This window comes from Dermochelys coriacea, chromosome 2 (genome assembly GCF_009764565.3).
Source record: "Dermochelys coriacea isolate rDerCor1 chromosome 2, rDerCor1.pri.v4, whole genome shotgun sequence".
NCBI lineage: Eukaryota > Metazoa > Chordata > Testudines > Dermochelyidae > Dermochelys > Dermochelys coriacea.
The window spans coordinates 238486097-238506045 of NC_050069.1; the positions used below are offsets into that span (position 1 = coordinate 238486097).

The 19949-nt window shown below is 41.9% G+C and overlaps 1 protein-coding gene across 4 annotated transcripts in view; it reads right to left on the bottom strand.

Moving 5' to 3' along the window:
* Positions 1–16827, bottom strand: part of MKX (mohawk homeobox) — a 56621-nt gene extending 39794 nt beyond the window's left edge. For 3 of the 4 annotated variants that reach the window (XM_038391284.2, XM_038391283.2, XM_038391285.2), the window contains exons 1-4: positions 16663–16827; positions 13314–13605; positions 10057–10216; positions 1108–1261 (exon numbers count right to left, since the gene is read on the bottom strand). In XM_038391284.2, the coding sequence (XP_038247212.1) occupies positions 1108–1261; positions 10057–10216; positions 13314–13605; positions 16663–16801 (745 nt within the window). In that variant the 5' untranslated portion in view covers positions 16802–16827. Of the gene's footprint in view, positions 1–1107; positions 1262–10056; positions 10217–13313; positions 13606–16057; positions 16177–16662 lie in introns of those variants that run through there. The other variant, XM_038391286.1, reaches the window with a different exon arrangement.
* Between the last annotated feature and the right edge of the window lie 3122 nt (positions 16828–19949).

Consider the following 19949-nt stretch of genomic DNA (forward strand, 5'->3'; position numbering starts at 1 on the left):
TTAGCTATTCTAAATTATTTTCTGAACAATTTTAGAAATAATGCTTTGTCTGTAACTTTTATATGAACAGTGCATTCCATGCATTTGAAATTTGAAATCTGAACAGTCGACTAAATCACATGGTATCTTTCAATACCCTGATCTGATTAGCTTAATTCTTAACATTGTGTTTGCTAGGAATTGTGAATTTGAAATTCATTTCCCATGAACACTCTGAAATACTTGCTTAAAATTTGGTCTTTAAACAATATTCCTGCAACTAAACTTTTATGGAAAGTGAACACAAAAATAACACCTGTGCATATGAAACAAATTAATTTAAAGACAAACAAATATTTCCATAAATGTTTTGCAGCATTGGCTCATTTCTAATACGACTACAGTGGATAAATACATATATCATGTTACAAAATTATTGGAAAATTATTTAAATGTATGATTACTATCAACATTCAGGAAACAAAAGTAGAGTGCCATATAAAACTTTTTCACAGCACTGCACTTTCATTTTGCTGAGGAGAGGAAATGCGAAGGAATTTTCCAAGGACTGCTTTTCCTTCTATGATCACACTACAAACCAAATACTGCTGACCTTACTATGTGAGAAGTTCATCTGAAGTTAATCAGACTACTTTTGTTAATAAAGTGACCATGATTTGGCCCTACCAGCATATAATATCACATAAACACAGGAACATTAAGGCCCTTTGCTTTCAATTAGACTAACCATGTCCTTAAAGCTATGCACATTTTTAAGTGTTTTGCTGTACTAGGACCTAAAGGAGTAGGTCTGTTATTTAATACCCAAAGAACTAAGCATTATTTTGTCTAATAATAACATACAGCAAGGACAAACAAACCTAATGTATGGCCAGATTCTCCTCCCCCCCCCCGCCCCGGTTAAACTATGTAATCCTATTAACTATAGTGGAGTTATACACATGTAGTGTATAACTGCAAACAAAATTTGGCATACTGCTCATGAAAAATAAAGCCTATGGGACTGAAAGCTTTTTGTGAAAGATCAGAATCTTTTCTGAAGAATCTGATATTTTCTAGTTTCACATAGAAACATGGAACAAAGTTAACATAAAAATATCAACAAACCTTCAGAACATGAATCATCACTGCTTACACTAAGTCTTTCAGCATTTCCTTGAACATATTTGTTGTACAACTTTATTCGTAAAGCCCAGCTGAGATCTGGTTGCCGGACTGTATTCTTTAGGCGACGTCTTGCATTAGCAAACCAGTTTGATACCTATATAAAAACAAATGCAATGGTTTTCCTCAAAAAAATTACAAATCTAATTTGCTAATTGTTTTACAAGTTTCCTGTATGCTTTATGAAAATGACTGAAATGTATTCACATGTATCAAGGCCTGAGTGCGTGTTAAACTCAATGAGAATGGAGAATTTTGCCTGAGACAGGAGTGCAGGATCAGGCCTTCAGTTGACAAATACTCTTTCTGAAGCATTAGCAAGCACTTGTTATTAATAATAGTCAGTTTTAATTCAACTCTTCCATAATGTCCCTTTTATATTAACTTCAGCATCTTTGAAAAAAGATAACATATTGAAATTTTAAAAAGTATCTCCAATATACTATTAGTTTTTTAAATTAAAGTAATGTTAGATCATCTACCAGTTGACATTGCAACATCTATTTTTAGACTATAAAGTATGTGAATAATAAAAGAGTAAAATATAAACCCTTTTCAATATGTTGATATAAATGATTAAATTCTGCCCTTTGCTGTGCTGGCACATTATGATGGATGACAAGAAGGTAAGAGCAGCATGTAGGGAACATACCATGTTTAGAGTCACTGCAGAAACATAGACATTGATCTATAGATAATTATCCAAAACAATATTTTTCGAATAGTTAGATATGACAAAATGGACAAAAATTATTTAACATGTGTTGTGCCTTCTGATATACACTGGCTCCAAGAAGTGAGACTAAAAAAGAGAGGGTTGCAATATTGTGTAATACTTTGTGTGTTAATGAAGTGAAGAAGCATGCTACACATGCTATAGACTCTGACAAGTCACCTACATTGAGCAAACATTCCAAACATGACCCCATGTGTTTTCAGTGACTTTGAATAGTAATGTTTAAAGTATTTGGGGAAATGCTGACTTTGATTCCACTTTCACTTAAATGAGTGTAAAACTGGAGAAACTTGATTGATATCAGTGACCTACACTGGTGTAAGTAAAGAGATTCAAGCCGCCTACATTCTATAAATTTGGAAATCTCAATAGAAACTAATCATGTAGAAGGACTTTAGAGTGCAGGTTACTTCTGCCAGGGTTAATTGTATTTTGATTGGCTTTCTTCAGAAAGGATGCAAAGCCGCATTACTTGAAAAGCAGAATGTGAGGGATCTCTGGATTGTTCACAGAGCCCTCCCCTATGTTTGTGCTGTGAAAGTCCTAACACAGAGAACTGTATAAGAGGTGATTCACACAGATTTCAGCACGATACCATGGCCTATTACCTTGCAAAGCCAGCTAATGCATGTTCAATCACCTGTAGCCATGTCGTAATTATATCAGTAATCATAAGATAAAGGGGTAAGGAATGGATAGCAGAAATGCTAGAGACCTACAGGCCTAGACCTATAACAATAGCTTAAGCAGTTAGCATAAGTATAAGGTCTTACAACCTGATAGGAGTAATTACTCAATAAGTTAGCATATGAAAGTAAACTAACAATGACCTTAAATCACAAGATGGCATAAGACTTTATTTATTGTTTTGTAATAGTCACAAGTGTTTCAAACTGCTGGTAAGTGACCATAAGAAGGCAGTTTGTATCAGATTAGAGTATTTTTGGAGGGAACATTATCAGATGCTCAGCTGCAGATAACCACAGCAATCCAATTGATATATATGTTTATAAGCATTGCTTAATTAATATATTCACCTATAGGATAAGGGCACCCCAATATTATGAGGGGGAATAAGTTAAGATATGGTAAAGGAGGGAAGAGCTATGCATACATATACATGAGGACCATCAAGGGCTATAAAACATCTCGTCTTAGGTACACCCACTGGAGTTCTTCATCGGCATGCCAGAGTCAGACTAAAATCTGTCTCAACTTCTAGAGCTCTCCCCAAGTATATACCTGTGACGGTGCTAGCCGCGTTGACAACATTATACATATTACATGACTTTATTTGTTAGGATTGGTTTACTTATTGGACTAATTATTTTAATAATAAAACTTTTATAGTTATAGAAAGTCTTCCCTGACTGGAAATGTTGTTGTCACTGCCATAGCCCATGGGGCTCCAAAAGCAGCAATTCTGATAATACTGAGCCTGATCTTGGGACAAGAACCTACCAAATTTCAGAGCGCTAATTGGGAATTCTAAATCAATAACCTAATCAATAACTAATCAACAGATCAGGCAACACACCAAATAGCAGCCTATTATCAGAAAGCCACAGTGTGGATCGCAAAGATGGATTTGGCCTAGTTTTGTAATCCAGCTATTGCGGTAAAGTATATAAACAGCACATAAGTAGTTAGCTAATTATTTTGATCGCTAATCCATTTAAGGGTGATTATGAGGAAAATAAACACTACCTGCTTAATTACAACTAAAATTTTCATCCAGTTTTCTACTTAGAACTTAGAAGAGACTCGGTAAGCCTGTCACTTTGATTTTACTTAAATCCTATTTTACATTAAACAGGGCTCCACAGCAACTAGTGTGAACTCTGTATCAGCACTCTAATGCCACATTCATTGCTTTACAAACCCTGTTGTTTGCTGTGATGTGTTAGGAGACCAAAACTGTAGCTGGCAGAGAAAACTAAGTAATGTTTGTTCTGCTCCAAGGCTGCTTGTTTACATTCATCATATTGACACAGCAATCATTATAGTAAACCAGAAGGGATGTATTGGAATCCATCCACCTTCTAATGCAGTTAACAAACTCATTCCAGACTGTTCAGATGAAACATTGGTCACCTGACTTCCACAGGATTTAGTATAATTCTAGAATCATATGTGCAATAATAGAGACTGATTGATTTGGGGTCCAGTTGAATATTTTAACAGTTTGTGCAATGCCTAAGAAAACTGACCATTTTCTCAGCATCCCATGAGAAACATATTGTTATCAAGTCAGGCCTGCACAGATCACCATGGTGCTATTAGAGTGCCACGTACAGAAATGGTGTGACTCTTGCATAAAAGCAATTAGATTTAACTAAAGTGATTTACCCTATCAATTTATTGAAAACCTGACAGCAAACACTGTGGATATTTTCTTTCCATGCCAACTTTAAACATTTTTCATATTAATATGAATGAACAGCATATTCATATTTTAAGCCTTCCGGTATGAGAGGGTGAAATAATAATATTCAACTATTAAGAAATAATCTTAATTCAGCCTTTACAAAAAAGTATTTTCCCAAATGTATAGTATTACAGATCCTGCCTCAGAAATATACTCCAGCTACTGACTGCCCCTTAGATGACTTTATACACAGATTCTGAATGGAACTACAAGAATGTTCACTAATGCTGAATGAAGATTAGGCCTATCCACCTAACAGTTCCTAAAATACTGTGGATGAAATCCTGACCCTGTTAAAGTCAAAGAGAGCTTTGCCACTAACTTTAACTAGGGCAGGAATTCATAGTATATCCGTATGTGTTCATTCAAATGTTGCATGTCAAGTGTCCCAACAAGTCTGTTATCCTATGGCCTATGTTATAAAGGAGGTCAAGCTAGATAATCACAGTGGTTCTTTCTGACTTTATAATCTATTAATCTGTCTGCACATGTCATTACCACTATTATTTAGGATTTATTATAAAAGAAAGTACCCTAAACTAACAACACCCAAACACCCATTAAGATGGTTATGAATTGTATTACTCTGTGTACATGAGGAATCTTGGCAAACAAAAAAAAATGACTTGCTTACAAGGCACTGTGAGAAGAAATTTGTGTTAGAATCCAACCAATGACTAAGTATTGTTACTACTGTCTCCTTATTTATGCATAATAATAATAATCGTCATCAGAGTATTAAAACAAGAGCCTCATGTGTAAACAAGAAAAAACAGGTGGAATTACCATAAATATGTTTGCCAGCCTTCTAGAAATTCCCCAGAATGGTCAAAAAGTATTTATGCAGGCACCCAAGAAATACTGACCCTTTGGCTTTACCGCTGAAAAAATTATTCTAATTTATTATGCTTTTCTACTCAAGAAGAGCCAAGGATTTAGAAGAGGGATAATAGCCAAATGATCCCTTTCCCCCAAATAAATTATGTCATAGATATGCTTGTGTAAACGGTAATATTATTAAATCCATAGCAGCACATGACCAGTATATTAATCTTGCTATGGCAAACAACTTCTTATTACACAATAAAGCCATTCATATTTCCTTTTGGAAAGAATATGCAGTCATTTTTCTTTTTTATTTCATAAGAATATTTAAACCAAAATTTAAACTAAAATAAATCAAATGCTGTGGTAATAGTGCAAATGAAAACATAACATATTCATGGCAAATTAACAGAACAAATTGCTGTCTTCCAAACTGAAGTCTAATCTGTGGGGTAAATTGTAAGACGGCTTTTAGAAGTACATTGCTTTCTAGTCTTCTGCCTTCGCAATTTTGGGATTATAATGTTTTGAACTGCTCTGCCAAATGCTGCAGTAACTTACACCCAATGCAATCCTAGTGACTTTACTGGGGTTGTTTAGGTATAAATCAGCACAGAATTTTGCCCAATGTGTTTATATTAGTGATTAGAAATAAAGGAGCTTCGTAATACCTTCCAAACCCTAGCTCTTCATACAAGTCTGCCTTTATTTTCTAAATTTCTAGGGGCCAGGAAATGGAACAAACCTCCTTTTAGTTTCACAGCACTAACAGTCAAACAATTACTAAAATGATGGAAATTAATTAAAAAAAACCTGGGAGGCAGTGGAGGGAAATAAAATATCAGAACACTCGAAAATGGCCCAAAATATGGCGAGAAAGATATTACCCTAATAATAACTTTCCTCTGCTTCATATGATCCTGCAGAAGCCCTATTGTGCAAATCCTGCATTTTGGAGGTTTGCATATTTGGAGAGAGTGGGCGAGATGTAGACTGGGCAAAGCCTGGGGACAGTCACTCTACTGTATTCAGCATCATCTGCCAGCCAACTGTAGAGGAAATATATGCAGGAATGAATGCTGATTCTGTAAAGTTAAGTAGTAAGTTCATACAGGTTTATTCTCCATGCTTGCAAATACCATGTGTGGGAGCAGACAGGTGCAGGCAAGGAGACATTGGCAGCACAATTCCACCTGTAACTATTCCGGAGTCCAGAACATAGCATAGAGGGGCTGAACTTCAGTGCAGATGCATCTACATGTATGGGAATTATTTATCATTCTTGGAATCTATGCAGGGTTGTTGCAAGGTAATCGTGCAGGAAAACAATACCATCCAATAAAACCAATTGGATGATTCCCTAGATACACTGTTGGTGGAAATTCAAGGGTTTTCAAAGTATTGTTTGGCCTCCCATAGGATTGTCAATGCAGGGTGTGAACTAGGCCTGTCTGCAACTGAATGTGAAACAGCTTCAGTAGATAATAATCTTGAAAGACTAGTGAGAACATGACTACTGTGAACACAGGCTGATATTCTAGGTGATAACAAAGGATGCTGTAAAGCTCTGAGAAACTGAATTGATGAACTGGAAAAAAGCTAAGATGAAATGTAAGACTGTTTAGAAAATTTGAAGGAATGCAGTCAGGAGAAAAGATTACATAATGGTTCATGGTTCTTCTACATGTCTTGGCATTTGGATTACTAGATTAGAAGGGCACTTATACAACACCCTGTTTGATACATCTGGAATATGCAACTCTTGGAATGAGAAACAAAATTTTCAAACAGATACAAATATATGGCCCAGAATCTGCCCTTTGTTATACCACTCTCAATTCAAAGTAACCCCACTGACTTCAGTGGAGTTATTTCAGATTTACACCAGTGTGTATGAGATCACAACCTGGTTCTGCGTGTTTAATTCTCAGGGTTCAACTATTTTGATCTGGATTCCAGTCTTGTTCTTTTTTGGCATTTGAAAAGCATATATGGGATACTGTTGTTTTATTCTTCCAGGCGCAGGAATTACTGTGGATGCCAGACATATATATTTCTCTCTCATACAGATGCTATGGTGCTTCTGGATTAAAAGAATACTGCACCTGAATTACGGGAAAAACAGATGGAGTTTCTCTTTGATCTTGTGCTTCTGTAAATTAAGATAATGACTGGTTTACATGATTCTTTCAAATGTGATTTTCACATAAAATGCCTAGGCCAAATTCAACCCCAGTGTAATTCTGGTGAAATCAATGGCCAGGGATTAATTTAGCTCTATATTATTTTTTTACTCTGCATCCTACTTAGAATATAAATTCTGTGGAACAGGGGCCATGTCTCACTCCATGTTTGTACAGATCTATCACAACAAGCCAGAGCCTGATTAGGGCTTGTGATTGCTACTATCATGTAAATATTAAATAATAGCAATCCAATACAGTTTGCTTTATACAGTTAATCTGTGGCACTTCTAAAGAAAAACAGAGAAACTTCTTTAATATACCAGCTATGTGAAATGATATTTTCTCCACACATGTATTCTGAAAATATTTTAAGTCTCATGTAAAAATATAGAAATGTTCTAAAGGTGCAGACCAATAATAGTTATATCAAGCTGTTGTAAATTATAGATAGTGCTATGCAATCATATTTAAAAAATCAGAGTGATACTTTCATACCTAGTTTTAAAACTTCAGATAAGTTGTTTCAACTATATCTTCCAGCTATAAATGGCATTTTCCAGGATGTAAATATTATTTTGGTCAAAGCTATGTTGCATTCACTAGTGCATGCAGTTCACATACGTACTAAAGAGGTACCCTCTTCCAAGTACAGTTCATAGTACAATCTTCTTTGAGGGAACACGCAAACTAATATTAGATTCCTATCTCCTTCCTACTTTTCTAATATTTGATGATATTTTGCTACATGGATGTAATCTGCTAAGTGGCACACAATGGAGTACTGAGGTCCTGACCCTACAGAGACATACACACATGCTTATCTTTATGCACCATGATTAGTAGTCAAGAAAATCATTCATAGTGTATAGTCTTTGCAGGATCAGAGCCTGAGATAGCACCACCCCACAGTTGATACCAGGTAACGCCATCATCTAACAGATGGTGCCAGATGAAAAAAGAAAATAAAAGGAAGTAAGATTTACAAATCCTTGGAAACCAATCCTATACTCCTTTCTCTTGACACAACCTTCATGAATTTCAGTAGTTGTTTTGCCCAGGTAAGTAAAACCAGATAGGCTCCCATATCTATCTAGATCTTATAAAGATAATTTGCATATACAGTCTTGTGAAAATGGGAAAGTCAGAATCATTAGATGCAGGTACCCTTTGTGTGTAACAGGTGTAATATGTAGTAGTAGTGATCTCTGTAGTTAGCTCTTTCCATTCTATCCCATTTACATATGGGAAATGAACAGCTACTCATCACTTTCTGAAACATTTGTTTTTTGTGCTAAAATCTTCCATGCTTAGTTGCTGCCTTAAGATGATTTTTTAAAGACTAAGCAAAATTGCTTTCATGAATGAGATGATTTAAAAAGTATATCCCTTTCTCACAAAAAAGGAATCTCTTGCAACTTGTGTTTTAACAGGTCTACCATCAGACTGGATGAAGTTAGACAGTGCAAATGTGGTAGGGAAATAGTCCTGTTTGAAGAAAAGGAGGACTTGTGGCACCTTAGAGACTAACCAATTTATTAGAGCATAAGCTTTATGAAGTGAGCTGTAGCTCACAAAAGCTTATGCTCTAATAAATTGGTTAGTCTCTAAGGTGCCACAAGTCCTCCTTTTCTTTTTGCGAATACAGACTAACATGGCTGCTACTCTGAATCCTGTTTGAGAGGACGTATTAATGGTTTGGTTCTGAATTAGTTAAACAAGTGCTCGGAGCCCTTGCCTCATTCTTCGTTCCTGAAACCTCTCCTGCTCCCAATTGGACCTTTCAAGGTGTGCCTGGGCTGAGCCAGGGACTTTGCAAGAGACACTTGTCCAGTCACTAAGGTGAGCCCCGGTGTTACAGAGGGGATAGCCAATTAGTTGCATAGTGAGGAGGGGTTTTTCTTATTATACATTCCCATAGCATTCGAGAGAGACATTCCATGCTCTGGACATTCAATTTCAAAAGGTGTTATGAGCATGTGCCCGTTTGTTCAGCGCACAGCAATCCAGAAATGCAAGCTGAGGTGGCACGTGCAAGCTGAACCCTGCCCCCGGGCGTGTACCGCGTGCGTACACCTTACAACAGGGTCTTTAATTAGGTGGGTACTTCGCGTTTTCAAAAAGGCCAATATAAACCTCACCCAAACTAGAGTATTTAGTCACGCCTCCTTAACAGTCTCCCGGTGTAGGTTTGTGGGTGCCTGCTGCCTGTATTGCTTCCTGTGTGTTAAATATTTCGGATACTGTCTGAATACTAAGGATACTGTCACACCCGGCCGGTGTCAGGACTTCAGCTCCCTGTCAGCACCTGTGGGGGGGGGGGACACGTGGCCCTACACTTACACCCCACGGACAGGTTTCAGAGTAGCAGCCGTGTTAGTCTGTATTCGCAAAAAGAAAAGGAGGACTTGTGGCACCTTAGAGACTAACCAATGTATTAGAGCATAAGCTTTCGTGAGCTACAGCTCACTTCATCGGATGCATGCATCCGATGAAGTGAGAAGCCACCAAATGCATCCGATGAAGTGAGCTGTAGCTCACGAAAGCTTATGCTCTAATACATTGGTTAGTCTCTAAGGTGCCACAAGTCCTCCTTTTCTTTTCACCCCACGGACAGTGTCACACGAGGGCGGCTGGCGCCCGGCGGCTGTGCAAAGCCAGCGGATGGATGCCGCCGGGCCCTGATTTTGGCTGCTTTCGCTGACAGCGCGCGGGGTTACCTGCACCAGGGTCATCTGGGAGCCGAGGGCCAGCAGGATCTTCTCGGTCTTGGTGGGGTAGGGGTTGTCGCGGTGCTTGTACAGCCACTGCTTGAGCGGCCGGGCCATGTCCTGCAGCGCCTGCCGCTTGTGCCGAACCTTCCCGCCGCTCTGCCGGGCCCTGCACAGGGAGAGAGCGGCCCGGCCGGTTAGTAACTCGCGGGGCGCCCTCTGCCAGACTCCCGCCCTGCGCCCGGCTCCACAGCGAGCGCGGCGGCCCAGGGGCCCCGGGGCCGGAGTTCACTGCCTGAGAGCGGAGGACACGGGGTGTGCACACGGGCGTATCACACCGCACCACTACACCACACGACCTGTACACACGCCGCCCTATGCAGTACCACTAGCGACAGGGGCGGGTGCAGCTGCAAAATCGATAAACCCACCCCCGCGCGATGTCTTATTTGTGTGTGAACATTAACATACTGTACAGGTGAAGTACGTATGCTTTGTGGGGGTTTCAGAGTAGCAGCCGTGTTAGTCTGTATTCGCAAAAAGAAAAGGAGGACTTGTGGCACCTTAGAGACTAACAAATTTATTAGAGCATAAGCTTTCGTGAGCTACAGCTCACTTCATCGGATGCATTTGGTGATGAAGTGAGCTGTAGCTCACGAAAGCTTATGCTCTAATAAATTTGTTAGTCTCTAAGGTGCCACAAGTACTCCTTTTCTTTTTGTGGGGGTGTAACACACAGGGACACATGAACGGCACTGCACATGCAAGCCATATATTTGCAGCAAAGGTCCTACAGCACATTCTGGCAAAAACAAACAAGCAAAAAAAAAAAAAAAACCCCATTCCACTTCATCATGGTTTTCTAGCACGAGTGAAATTAATTCCCAAGAATGACAACAACACTACGTAACAACACTTACACTGACACCTAAAGAGTACTGTGTTCAGCAACCTCCGTGTCTGTGCATTAAGACATGGGGCCAATTGCCTACAAGAAAATACAAATTGCATTCTGTTGCACCCACTACTGTGCTCTGCATATTGCAGTTTGAATGTTTCCTCCTCGTTGTCCGAAGAAACAAACTCCTTAGATTTCCACGACAAAGTAGGACAACTGTGGAAACGTTTCAGTGAGACGCACAAGCAGAGGGCTGCCCTTGGGACACTGAAGAGGGAGGGAGGAACGTAAAACAGACAAAACAGAGATTGCAATAGAAAAATATTTAATGCCTGCCATAAAAACCCAATGGCCTCCTAGCCCATAAAAGAAAGGCGGTGGCAAAGGGCTACATGTACCCGCGACGAAGTATTAGATTGCTGAGTAACGTGAATCAACAACGTGTCTGGTACAAAATTAGCGTCCGTTATCAGGAGGTGTATGGCATTCGGCCTCCGCAAATATTTTTGGTAGGTTTGTAATCGGCCTTTTCAGCAGGTTTGCGAGATCTAAGGAAGCCTCTGTCTTGAGCACATTTAGCGTTTGAAAATATTGCAGCACCCCTTCCCTGCCTGGTTTACATCTTTTGTGTCGCCACGAGAAATATGTTCTTCTGTACAACACGTTGGGAATGTACACTTAAAAATCTGGCTAATCTCACTGAGTTAATTTGCCAGTGATAGACAATCCATTCGCGCTACAACTTTTAAGATGTTAAGCAGGTCCTGGTTCATCGATGCACAAACCCTTGTTAAATCAAGAGGTCAGACAATCATCGTCTTGAAAACACACGTGTCATTTCCCAAACTTGCAGGCAAAAATCTCGGATTTGAAAACAACTAAAAGAGGAAAACGTGAAACTCTAGCTTAAAAGATTTAAAATGCTTAAAGAAATAAAGAGCAGACACAATAAACCAAATTCAGAAGAACAAAAATACAATCGGATTAAAAATAGTCCAGGATATGTTCCCAATGAAATGCCTGCTACGCCGTTAGCGGCTGCTACAGGGAACAGGAAGAAATGTGATATTGGTGTTGTAGTTCCAGACTTTGTCGGCAGGTGTCGCTGTCTGGCCTCGCCAGCTACCTCCCATATTTTCCGGATTCTTTCGCCTGTTTCCCGGTCTTTTAAAATACTTTATTTAAAATCTATGTCTGAATCGGCTGGTAATAACATTTTGATGAAACATAATCTCTGCCCTACCAACCAGCAATGCAGTTAGAAGTATGAGCTGATGCAATCTTTAAGGTGGAAATTCACCAATAAAAATAGCTCTTCAGCATTTTTCATTTTCCTTATCTCTTTTAATGCCTTAATCCTTAATTTCTAAATTTAACCAAAGATTAATCACATCAACACTACAAAGTATATTTGATTAGACTTTTAAACTAACAAAACTTCTTATTTCCCTTCCTCCCACACCACCTCCCTTTTCACCTGTTCCAGAACAAACATTAAACATCTGATGTTTCATCGCCAGGTGGATTTTTAGCACAGCTCTGTGTCTAATACCAACATTCCCGGTCTTTGAAGGGCTTTAATGAAAGAGTAATTATTTTAAAATCCTCTTGCAAACATTGTAACAAAACATAAAGTTCATTTTCTTTAGCTCAGCCAGTAAACTTAAAGCAAAAACAAATTTGTAGACAGTTTGATTTACAATGCATCCGATGAAGTGAGCTGTAGCTCACGAAAGCTTATGCTCTAATAAATTTGTTAGTCTCTAAGGTGCCACAAGTACTGCTTTTCTTTTTGCGAATACAGACTAACACGGCTGCTACTCTGAAACCTTTGATTTACACTGTTAGACTTTCTTAAGGCTCCATTTGCTAAAAATCACTTTCACTAAAATCACTAAAAATCAAGATATCACTTCCTTGAGCTTGTGTTTTATAGCTGCCCTATCTGGCTGTTTTGATATAATGCCATGGAAAGGATCATTTATAGAGCGGCTTTTCTTCTTGCTGGTCTCTAATTGCGGAGTTAATATTTTAAAACAAACAGTATAAAGACTTATTTTACCCCTTTTTGTATTTGTATTTTTAAAAAGTAGGAGATAAGTAATCCAAAACAGAAGTACACTCTTTCACACATTCCAGTAAAACAAGATTGACACTGCATTATCTGCCACAGGAATTTCCACTATCCATAGCTGTGGAATTGGAATCTCAAGAGATTAAGGTTTAAAAAACATATTCACAATCACCAGCCAAACAATCGTTTGACACCGCTAGATTCAACACACACCCCGCTTGCTTCGCTAGGTTCTGTTGTTATGTAGCGCTGCAAGAGTAACACAAATTACAGTGATCAGAATGAGGGCCATACCCTGTCCGCCTGTTCCGAAGACTGAGGTTGTCTTTAATTGAAGGGCTGTCGGGGATGTGCACTTCGGGGTGCTGTGGGCTGTCAATGACCCCCAGGTAAGGCCGGCTGTTACTTTCCCTTTCTTTGACGTTTTCCTCAAAAAGCACTTGGCTGTTGAATTTGTTAAAGACTACGGTGTTCATGGTGGGGGGGAGGGCTGGTGGTCGGCTGCAATCTGCCTGGTTCTTCAGTTGCAGCAGACTCCGGTAAGTGGGAAACTTGCCGCTTGGATGTCCAGATGACTCGGTTTGTGCTGGAAAGAAGAAGCATCGGGTTACTCGAGGAAATCAGTCATATCACAGTAATTATTTAAACACGAAAAACATCAAGGCGAACTTGGCAGGGAAGGAGCTGTCTGCTGCTGCTGCTTTTGCTGCACACGGTTCACTACAGATCTCCATGTCCAGTCTGAATTGTTGCCCAGGTTGTGAAGCCGCTCTTTGTGTGTGAGAGCGAGTGTGTGTGGTGGGTGTGTGCACAACTACGCTCTGTGTCCCTGACTCTCATTGGAACTCCTGCCCCATCATCGCTTCTCCCGCTGTCAAATCTCCCCCAGAGCCAGGGTTATCTAAAAGCCATCACCATCCGCGGGGCTCCCCAGGGTGTCGCAACAGCCCGGAGCGCCCCCTCTCCGCTCCCTCTGCCCCCAAAGGAAGAAGGACCTACATTGTTTTAATTCCCGTAAAGCCCGAAGGCTCGCTTTTATACAGAGGTTACTCGCGAGGGAGATCTACAGCGCAGGGCTCGTTGCTAACTAAGCTCCGGAGCCATAAAGTCATCTCTCGGGAGCTCGGCGGTGTGCCCCGCTAGCTAGAGCTCACAAAGGCTGGATTGGGGGGCGCTCCTTCCAGACAGGACCCGAGAGCCTCAAAACACAAGCGCAGCCCGGGGCGACAGAGCGCTCCGACCGCCCGGGCACACGCAGTGCGGGAGCCTCACGCCGCGGGGACACGAGCGTTTCCCGATGCACGGCGTGAGTGTGGGCAAAACACGGGCGATCCGCGCCCAGCCTCCGACCCGGGCGGGGGGGCGGGGCGAGGCTTTAAGATCCGAGGAGATCAGGTGGAGGGGCAGCCGAAAGCATGGAGCCAGCCTGGCCCGGGGAAGGCAGCAGGGGCGTGGCAGCCAGCGGTGCTGGAACTAGGGGTGCTGCTGCCGCACCCCCTGCCTTGAAGCGGTTGCCATTACAGACCTGGTTTGCAGTTTGGTTCAATGGCTCTGGGCACCCCCCACTATACAAATTGTTCCAGCGCCCAGAGGAGAAGGGCGGGAACGGGAACGGGTCACAAGCTTTGTGTGTGGCCCAGTCTCCGGCTCATTACACCCCCCCGTTGCACTAAGGTGAGCCCGGGCTATTTTTAAGAAGCGGGAAGAGCGGCGGCAGGTAGCGCCGCTGGGCACCTTTTCCTTGCAAATCCCCAGGCGCATCCGTGAGGCCGCGGTCCAGCCAGGCGGACGGGCTGGTCCACTTAGCGCCCTGAACTCGCACGACACGTTCTCGGAGGAAGGCGATGTTTTGTCTGGTGTCAAAGCGTGTGTGGCCGAGCCCTGAGGCGATGTTAGGGAGAGTCCCGCGCGCCTCTGGGTTTGTTTCAAAGCTGTCCCCGGCGCATCGACTTCCTCCGCCACCCTCTCCCGGTGCCGCTCTTGTTTTGCAAAAGAACAGCCCCCTTCCCGCGGCTGCTGCCCCCCCGGCCGCCCCGGGAACCTGCAGCCCGGCCAGCCCGCCCTCACCCGTCGCTCCCGAGGCTGCTGCGCAGAGAAATGTTTAAGTTACTGTACACAGAAATTAAAAGACGGCCACTGTCAATATTTGCAAGGATGCCATTCCGACATTATTTGGCTGCTGCGCGTGAAATACGACTAGGTGTCTGACTCCACTGGCCGGGGACGTGCACACTGCTCTGCGTGTGTGTTTGCACACAGATACACGTATTACAATTACACCGCTTCGGAGTTTCCACAGCTCCTCCTTGCTTCTTCTGTAGGAGCCTTTGGATCCCCACCATCCAAACTGTCCTTTAAACGCGGTAGAAGGATCCATCATCTGTTCCACCCTCACAGGGTTCATTTACCCGCCTGCTTATTTTGCCCGGCCCCCCATGAATCACATTTGCTTTCCTGTCCGAACCCCCAACAGAAAGCAAAGGCGTTTCCATGATCCAGCCGACGTGTTTTCAGACATCGAGGGAGCAAACAACGCAACTGAATCTAACAAGCCAACTCTTCTGACACGGATTTTAAACACAAACTATGTGCCAGGGCCTCTTAACGGCACAAAATTACTTGCTAACATAATCCGTTGATGCCCAAGGCACAGGTCCTAGGTGTATGTATCCAGCACAGTTAGGTCCATCCCGAGTTACAACCGTATCCCGGGACACAAGGATTTCGCTTTACTTCCCCTGCTTGTGCACATTCCAGAGCAAGCTATGCCGCTGTTGTCAGTCCCATCAGACAACACACACACACACACACACACACACACGTATGGATGACAACGCCGGAGAACCGAAACTTGGGCAATCCACCCCCTCTCCCTCTCCAGCAGCCCGGGAGACGTGCTCCCCAGGGCAGCAGCCAGAAAGCCGGTTCAGCCGGGGATCCTGCTCGCACGGCAGCTAAGCAGCGGGTCAGAGCCCGCTCCGAGCCACGCTGCAGAGCCGCGCCGGGCCGCCAGCCTCCGGGCAGCGGGGAGACACTACCTGGTGCGGGCGGGCCCGCGGAGTCCGCTCGGTGGGGGAATAATCCAGCTGGGGCCCTACTCGCCTTCCCACTGTGACTCCCGCCGCATGTTTGCTACACACACCGCCCGAGCTCTGACCACACCGACCGCGGCAGCCGCTCCTCTTTATTGACCGAGCAGGCACGGCCAGGCCCCGGAACATGAATCCCGAAGCCTTCTCATGTTTCCTAGCTGCGGAGCTCAGCCTGCGAACATCCTCCCATTGCGCTATCCACCTTCCGGGGCCGTGCAGAGGGGAGGCTACCGGGCTCCTCGGCGATTCTCCTTGGCCTCAGGCTGCCCGGCGGGAGCCTCCTGCGCCTTATTTTCTTCTGGTTTTGCTCCTAAAATCCCCGGAACCCCCATTGCTTGCAAAGGAGCGAAGCCCCGCCGCGCTGCACGCCTGGCTCCCGGGCCTGGGGGCCGTCTGGGGTCCTAGTTCTGTCAGCCCGTCCGGGGACAGGGTGTCTGTTGTGGGTAGGGCTCGGGCAGAGATTAAGCGGGGAAAGCCGGCCCATTCATCCCAGCCTGTGCTTGCTACCAGCCGAACACCTTCAACCCACAAGGTAACCCGGCAAGGTTTACCTGGCTGTGTGCTACGCAGGTGGAACCTGAACTCCTTCGGAGCAGAGCTGGGCACCCCTCCTACCACTGCCCGGGGCAGCGCCGGGCTGCTTAACCTGTTAGTTTCGACCGACAGGCCGAGCAATAGCCAAGGAGACATCCGCTTTCTTCGTCTGCTGCTGCCCGCACCGGAACGGTTTTGCAGCTCCAGCTGGCTAACCGCTGCCCTAATGAGTGACATCACTTTGTGTCACGGTGATGTCACAATATAATGCACAGGTAGATAAGTCATGCTACCTGCTTAACCAGTAATGCAAGCACATTAACAGGGCCGCAAACTATGGCTCGAACCCCTCATTTTAAAATTCATTAGATCGTTACGTATTCTAGGAGAATTGGTGGGGCAAGTGGGGTGGCCTTTCGCGAAGCAGAAACATTTAAGCTATTCGAAGCAAAATAAATAAATAAATAAACGCCTTGCTACTTTTTGAACAAAGTTTTTAAGGGCCGGTTTTTAAGGGCAGCTCTCAAAGCACAAACTGCAGAGTTTAAACTAGGAGCTTTCCATCGTCGTTTTATTTTTGTTATCCTACGCTTTCCCATCTTACCTTCCACTCTATTTTCGCATCAGCAGTAATGCATAAATAAAGACGCTGGCTGTTTTATGAACAGGAGGCATACTCTTAAAAAACGGAGCCTGTAAATTATATTCGACGGTACCTTTTAATCAGGGCAAACTGTTGCAGCCTTACTGAAAAGCATGCAACTCGGCGATTATTCGCTGCCCCGGGAGAGCTGCTTATGACGCGAAAATATTATTATCATTGTATTACAGTTAAACAAAACTCCAAAGCGAAACACTAGATCAGGAAGGGAAAAAGAAAATAAACTTCCATAAAAGCTATACCTTAGAGCAACAGTTGGAAAGAGCAAAATGAAAAGACAATTTAGAAAGTGTTCATTTTCAAAGATATTTTCCAGTTACTGCCTCATTTCCCCTCTATAACACCGTTTGAACTGTAAAAATAATCCCGCAGAATAACACGTGGAATTATTTACATTTGACGGTACATAATTAGGTTGTAATCCCACGGTGGTATTTTGTTACTAAACATAAATCACCAGGAGAAAGATTCTGACTGGTTTGCTAATGTCATCAGGGACCTCGAGGTAGAACTGCAGCCCGGAAATGGCATATAGACTGAGAGCAGATCACCGAAATGGATTTATGGATTTCACTGTACTGTGCTGGCGTCTGAAAGTTTTAATTAAACATGGGTAAAGAATATTTAATCATTCCGTGTGTTGGGAGGAAAGGCTATAGGCTTGACAATGATTTTTAAAATCGTGACTACATGACTTTTGATAATACAATGAATGATGTTGCCCAATACAGTAATTCGATTTATGAATCTGGTAACATTTTTGTGGATTCTTTCATACTGATGTCAATGCTAAAACGTTAACAATCCGTGCTCGTTTTATTCCCAAGGAGTAGACCCATTTATTTCAGGGGATCTGACATGGTTTACCAAATAATTATGCAATTCATTTATCAGTTGTTTAGTAACACTAATATTATTGTCACAATTAACAAATGCATGTTCATAAACACATGTGTGCCTGCATATTACATAATACTAAGAATAGTGTTTAATAATGTGGTTTGGATTTTAGGAAATCTCATTATCTTTGATCCGCTTTTGGAGAGGTTGCTTGTTTTCTCAATTTTTAAAAATGTAAATATGTTGTTAATCTTGCTAGTGAATCACCTTCTATTTTCAGGTCTGTACTAGAGGCATATTGTGCACCTTAACTACTCATGTAAACTCACTGGAATATAGATTTATTATTTGATTTATGACTTATAATTATTCACTTGACTATGATTTGCACATATAAGGGGTGAAAGATCACCAAGAAGCAGGACTAGACTTTATAATAATCATATTTTTATTCTTTTTCTACAAACCTTGAATTTCATATAATAGCGAAATGAAAAACCAATTTTGTAATGTAGCCTTTATCTACAAATGGCACCAAGGAGTAGGGTGACCAGACAGCAAATGTGAAAAATCGGGACAGGGAGTAGGGGGTAATAGGAGCCTATATAAGAAAAAGACCCAAAAATCAGGATTGTCCCTATAAAAACGGGACATCTGGTCACCCTACCAAGGAGCTTTTGCCACACTTTAATTGTAAATAAAGTCTATGCACATTTGATCCATTATTAAGAGCTGTAAAATAGAGATTTGGATATACTGATACCTAGTTCATTCTGCAGGAGCTCCATAGTGAAGTTGTGATAGGTTCTCAAGACTTCTTATCCTGTATTATCATTGAGGTTATTAAATCAAAGTGAAGAGAACCCCCACAAGTGACACTTTAATTCTACTTGTAACAAAGTTCTAAAACATTTTTAAAGCATGATTATAAAACTAAGCAAAATATTTACTTCTAAGTTAAAGACTCACTTCCTTGTGTTTTGTAAAGATGCTGTTTTACTAAAGGCAAAATTCTTTCTAGTGGAATCATTTTTTCCATTAGTGCTTTCAGAAGAAATTCCTGTCATTTAGGCCACATCCCCAGTCATCAGCAAGTCTTCCAGAAACACACAGATGACAGAGTCTGGAGACCGAGTGCTGTTCTCCCAATTGGTCATATTAATCGATACATGGAGAGTAGTTTAACAGAGAACAGCCAGTATGGCTGATCGCAATAAAAAATATTTTTAAAAAATCAACATTTGGAAAGCAGTGCTGGAAAAATACCAACAGGCCCTGTAGGGAAAAATCTGCCAAACAGTGTGAAGGAACTGCAGGAGCAGTTGGCACCAAAATACCTTACAAGCCTTTAAAGTAGTGAGATCTACCAAATAATCACATGTAAATTTCACATACACTCTCACCCTCCATATTTTATTTCTTAGATCACATTTGAAAAGCTTTAATGAAAACAAGATTTCAATTTTCAGAGCATAACATTTAGAATGTGATACAAAATGTAGGCTTTATGTTTTTAATTAAGAGTTACTTACCCAACACTGCATGGAACAGTAAGTCCATAGCTGTTAGCTGGGCAGCAAGCTCACCGCTCAGTTCACTCACACTTCAGAATGTCCACAGAGGGATGGCAACAGTGATATTCTGTCTCAGAAACTATAAAAGATTACACAAACAATACCAGCAGTGAAATATTAACTGTATCTAAGGACAGAAATTCATAACAGGGTGGAATGACTGGGTGTTTTAGGATTTAGGTCAAAACCTGAACAATAGTTTTGAACTCAAAATGGGCATCTGTTACCT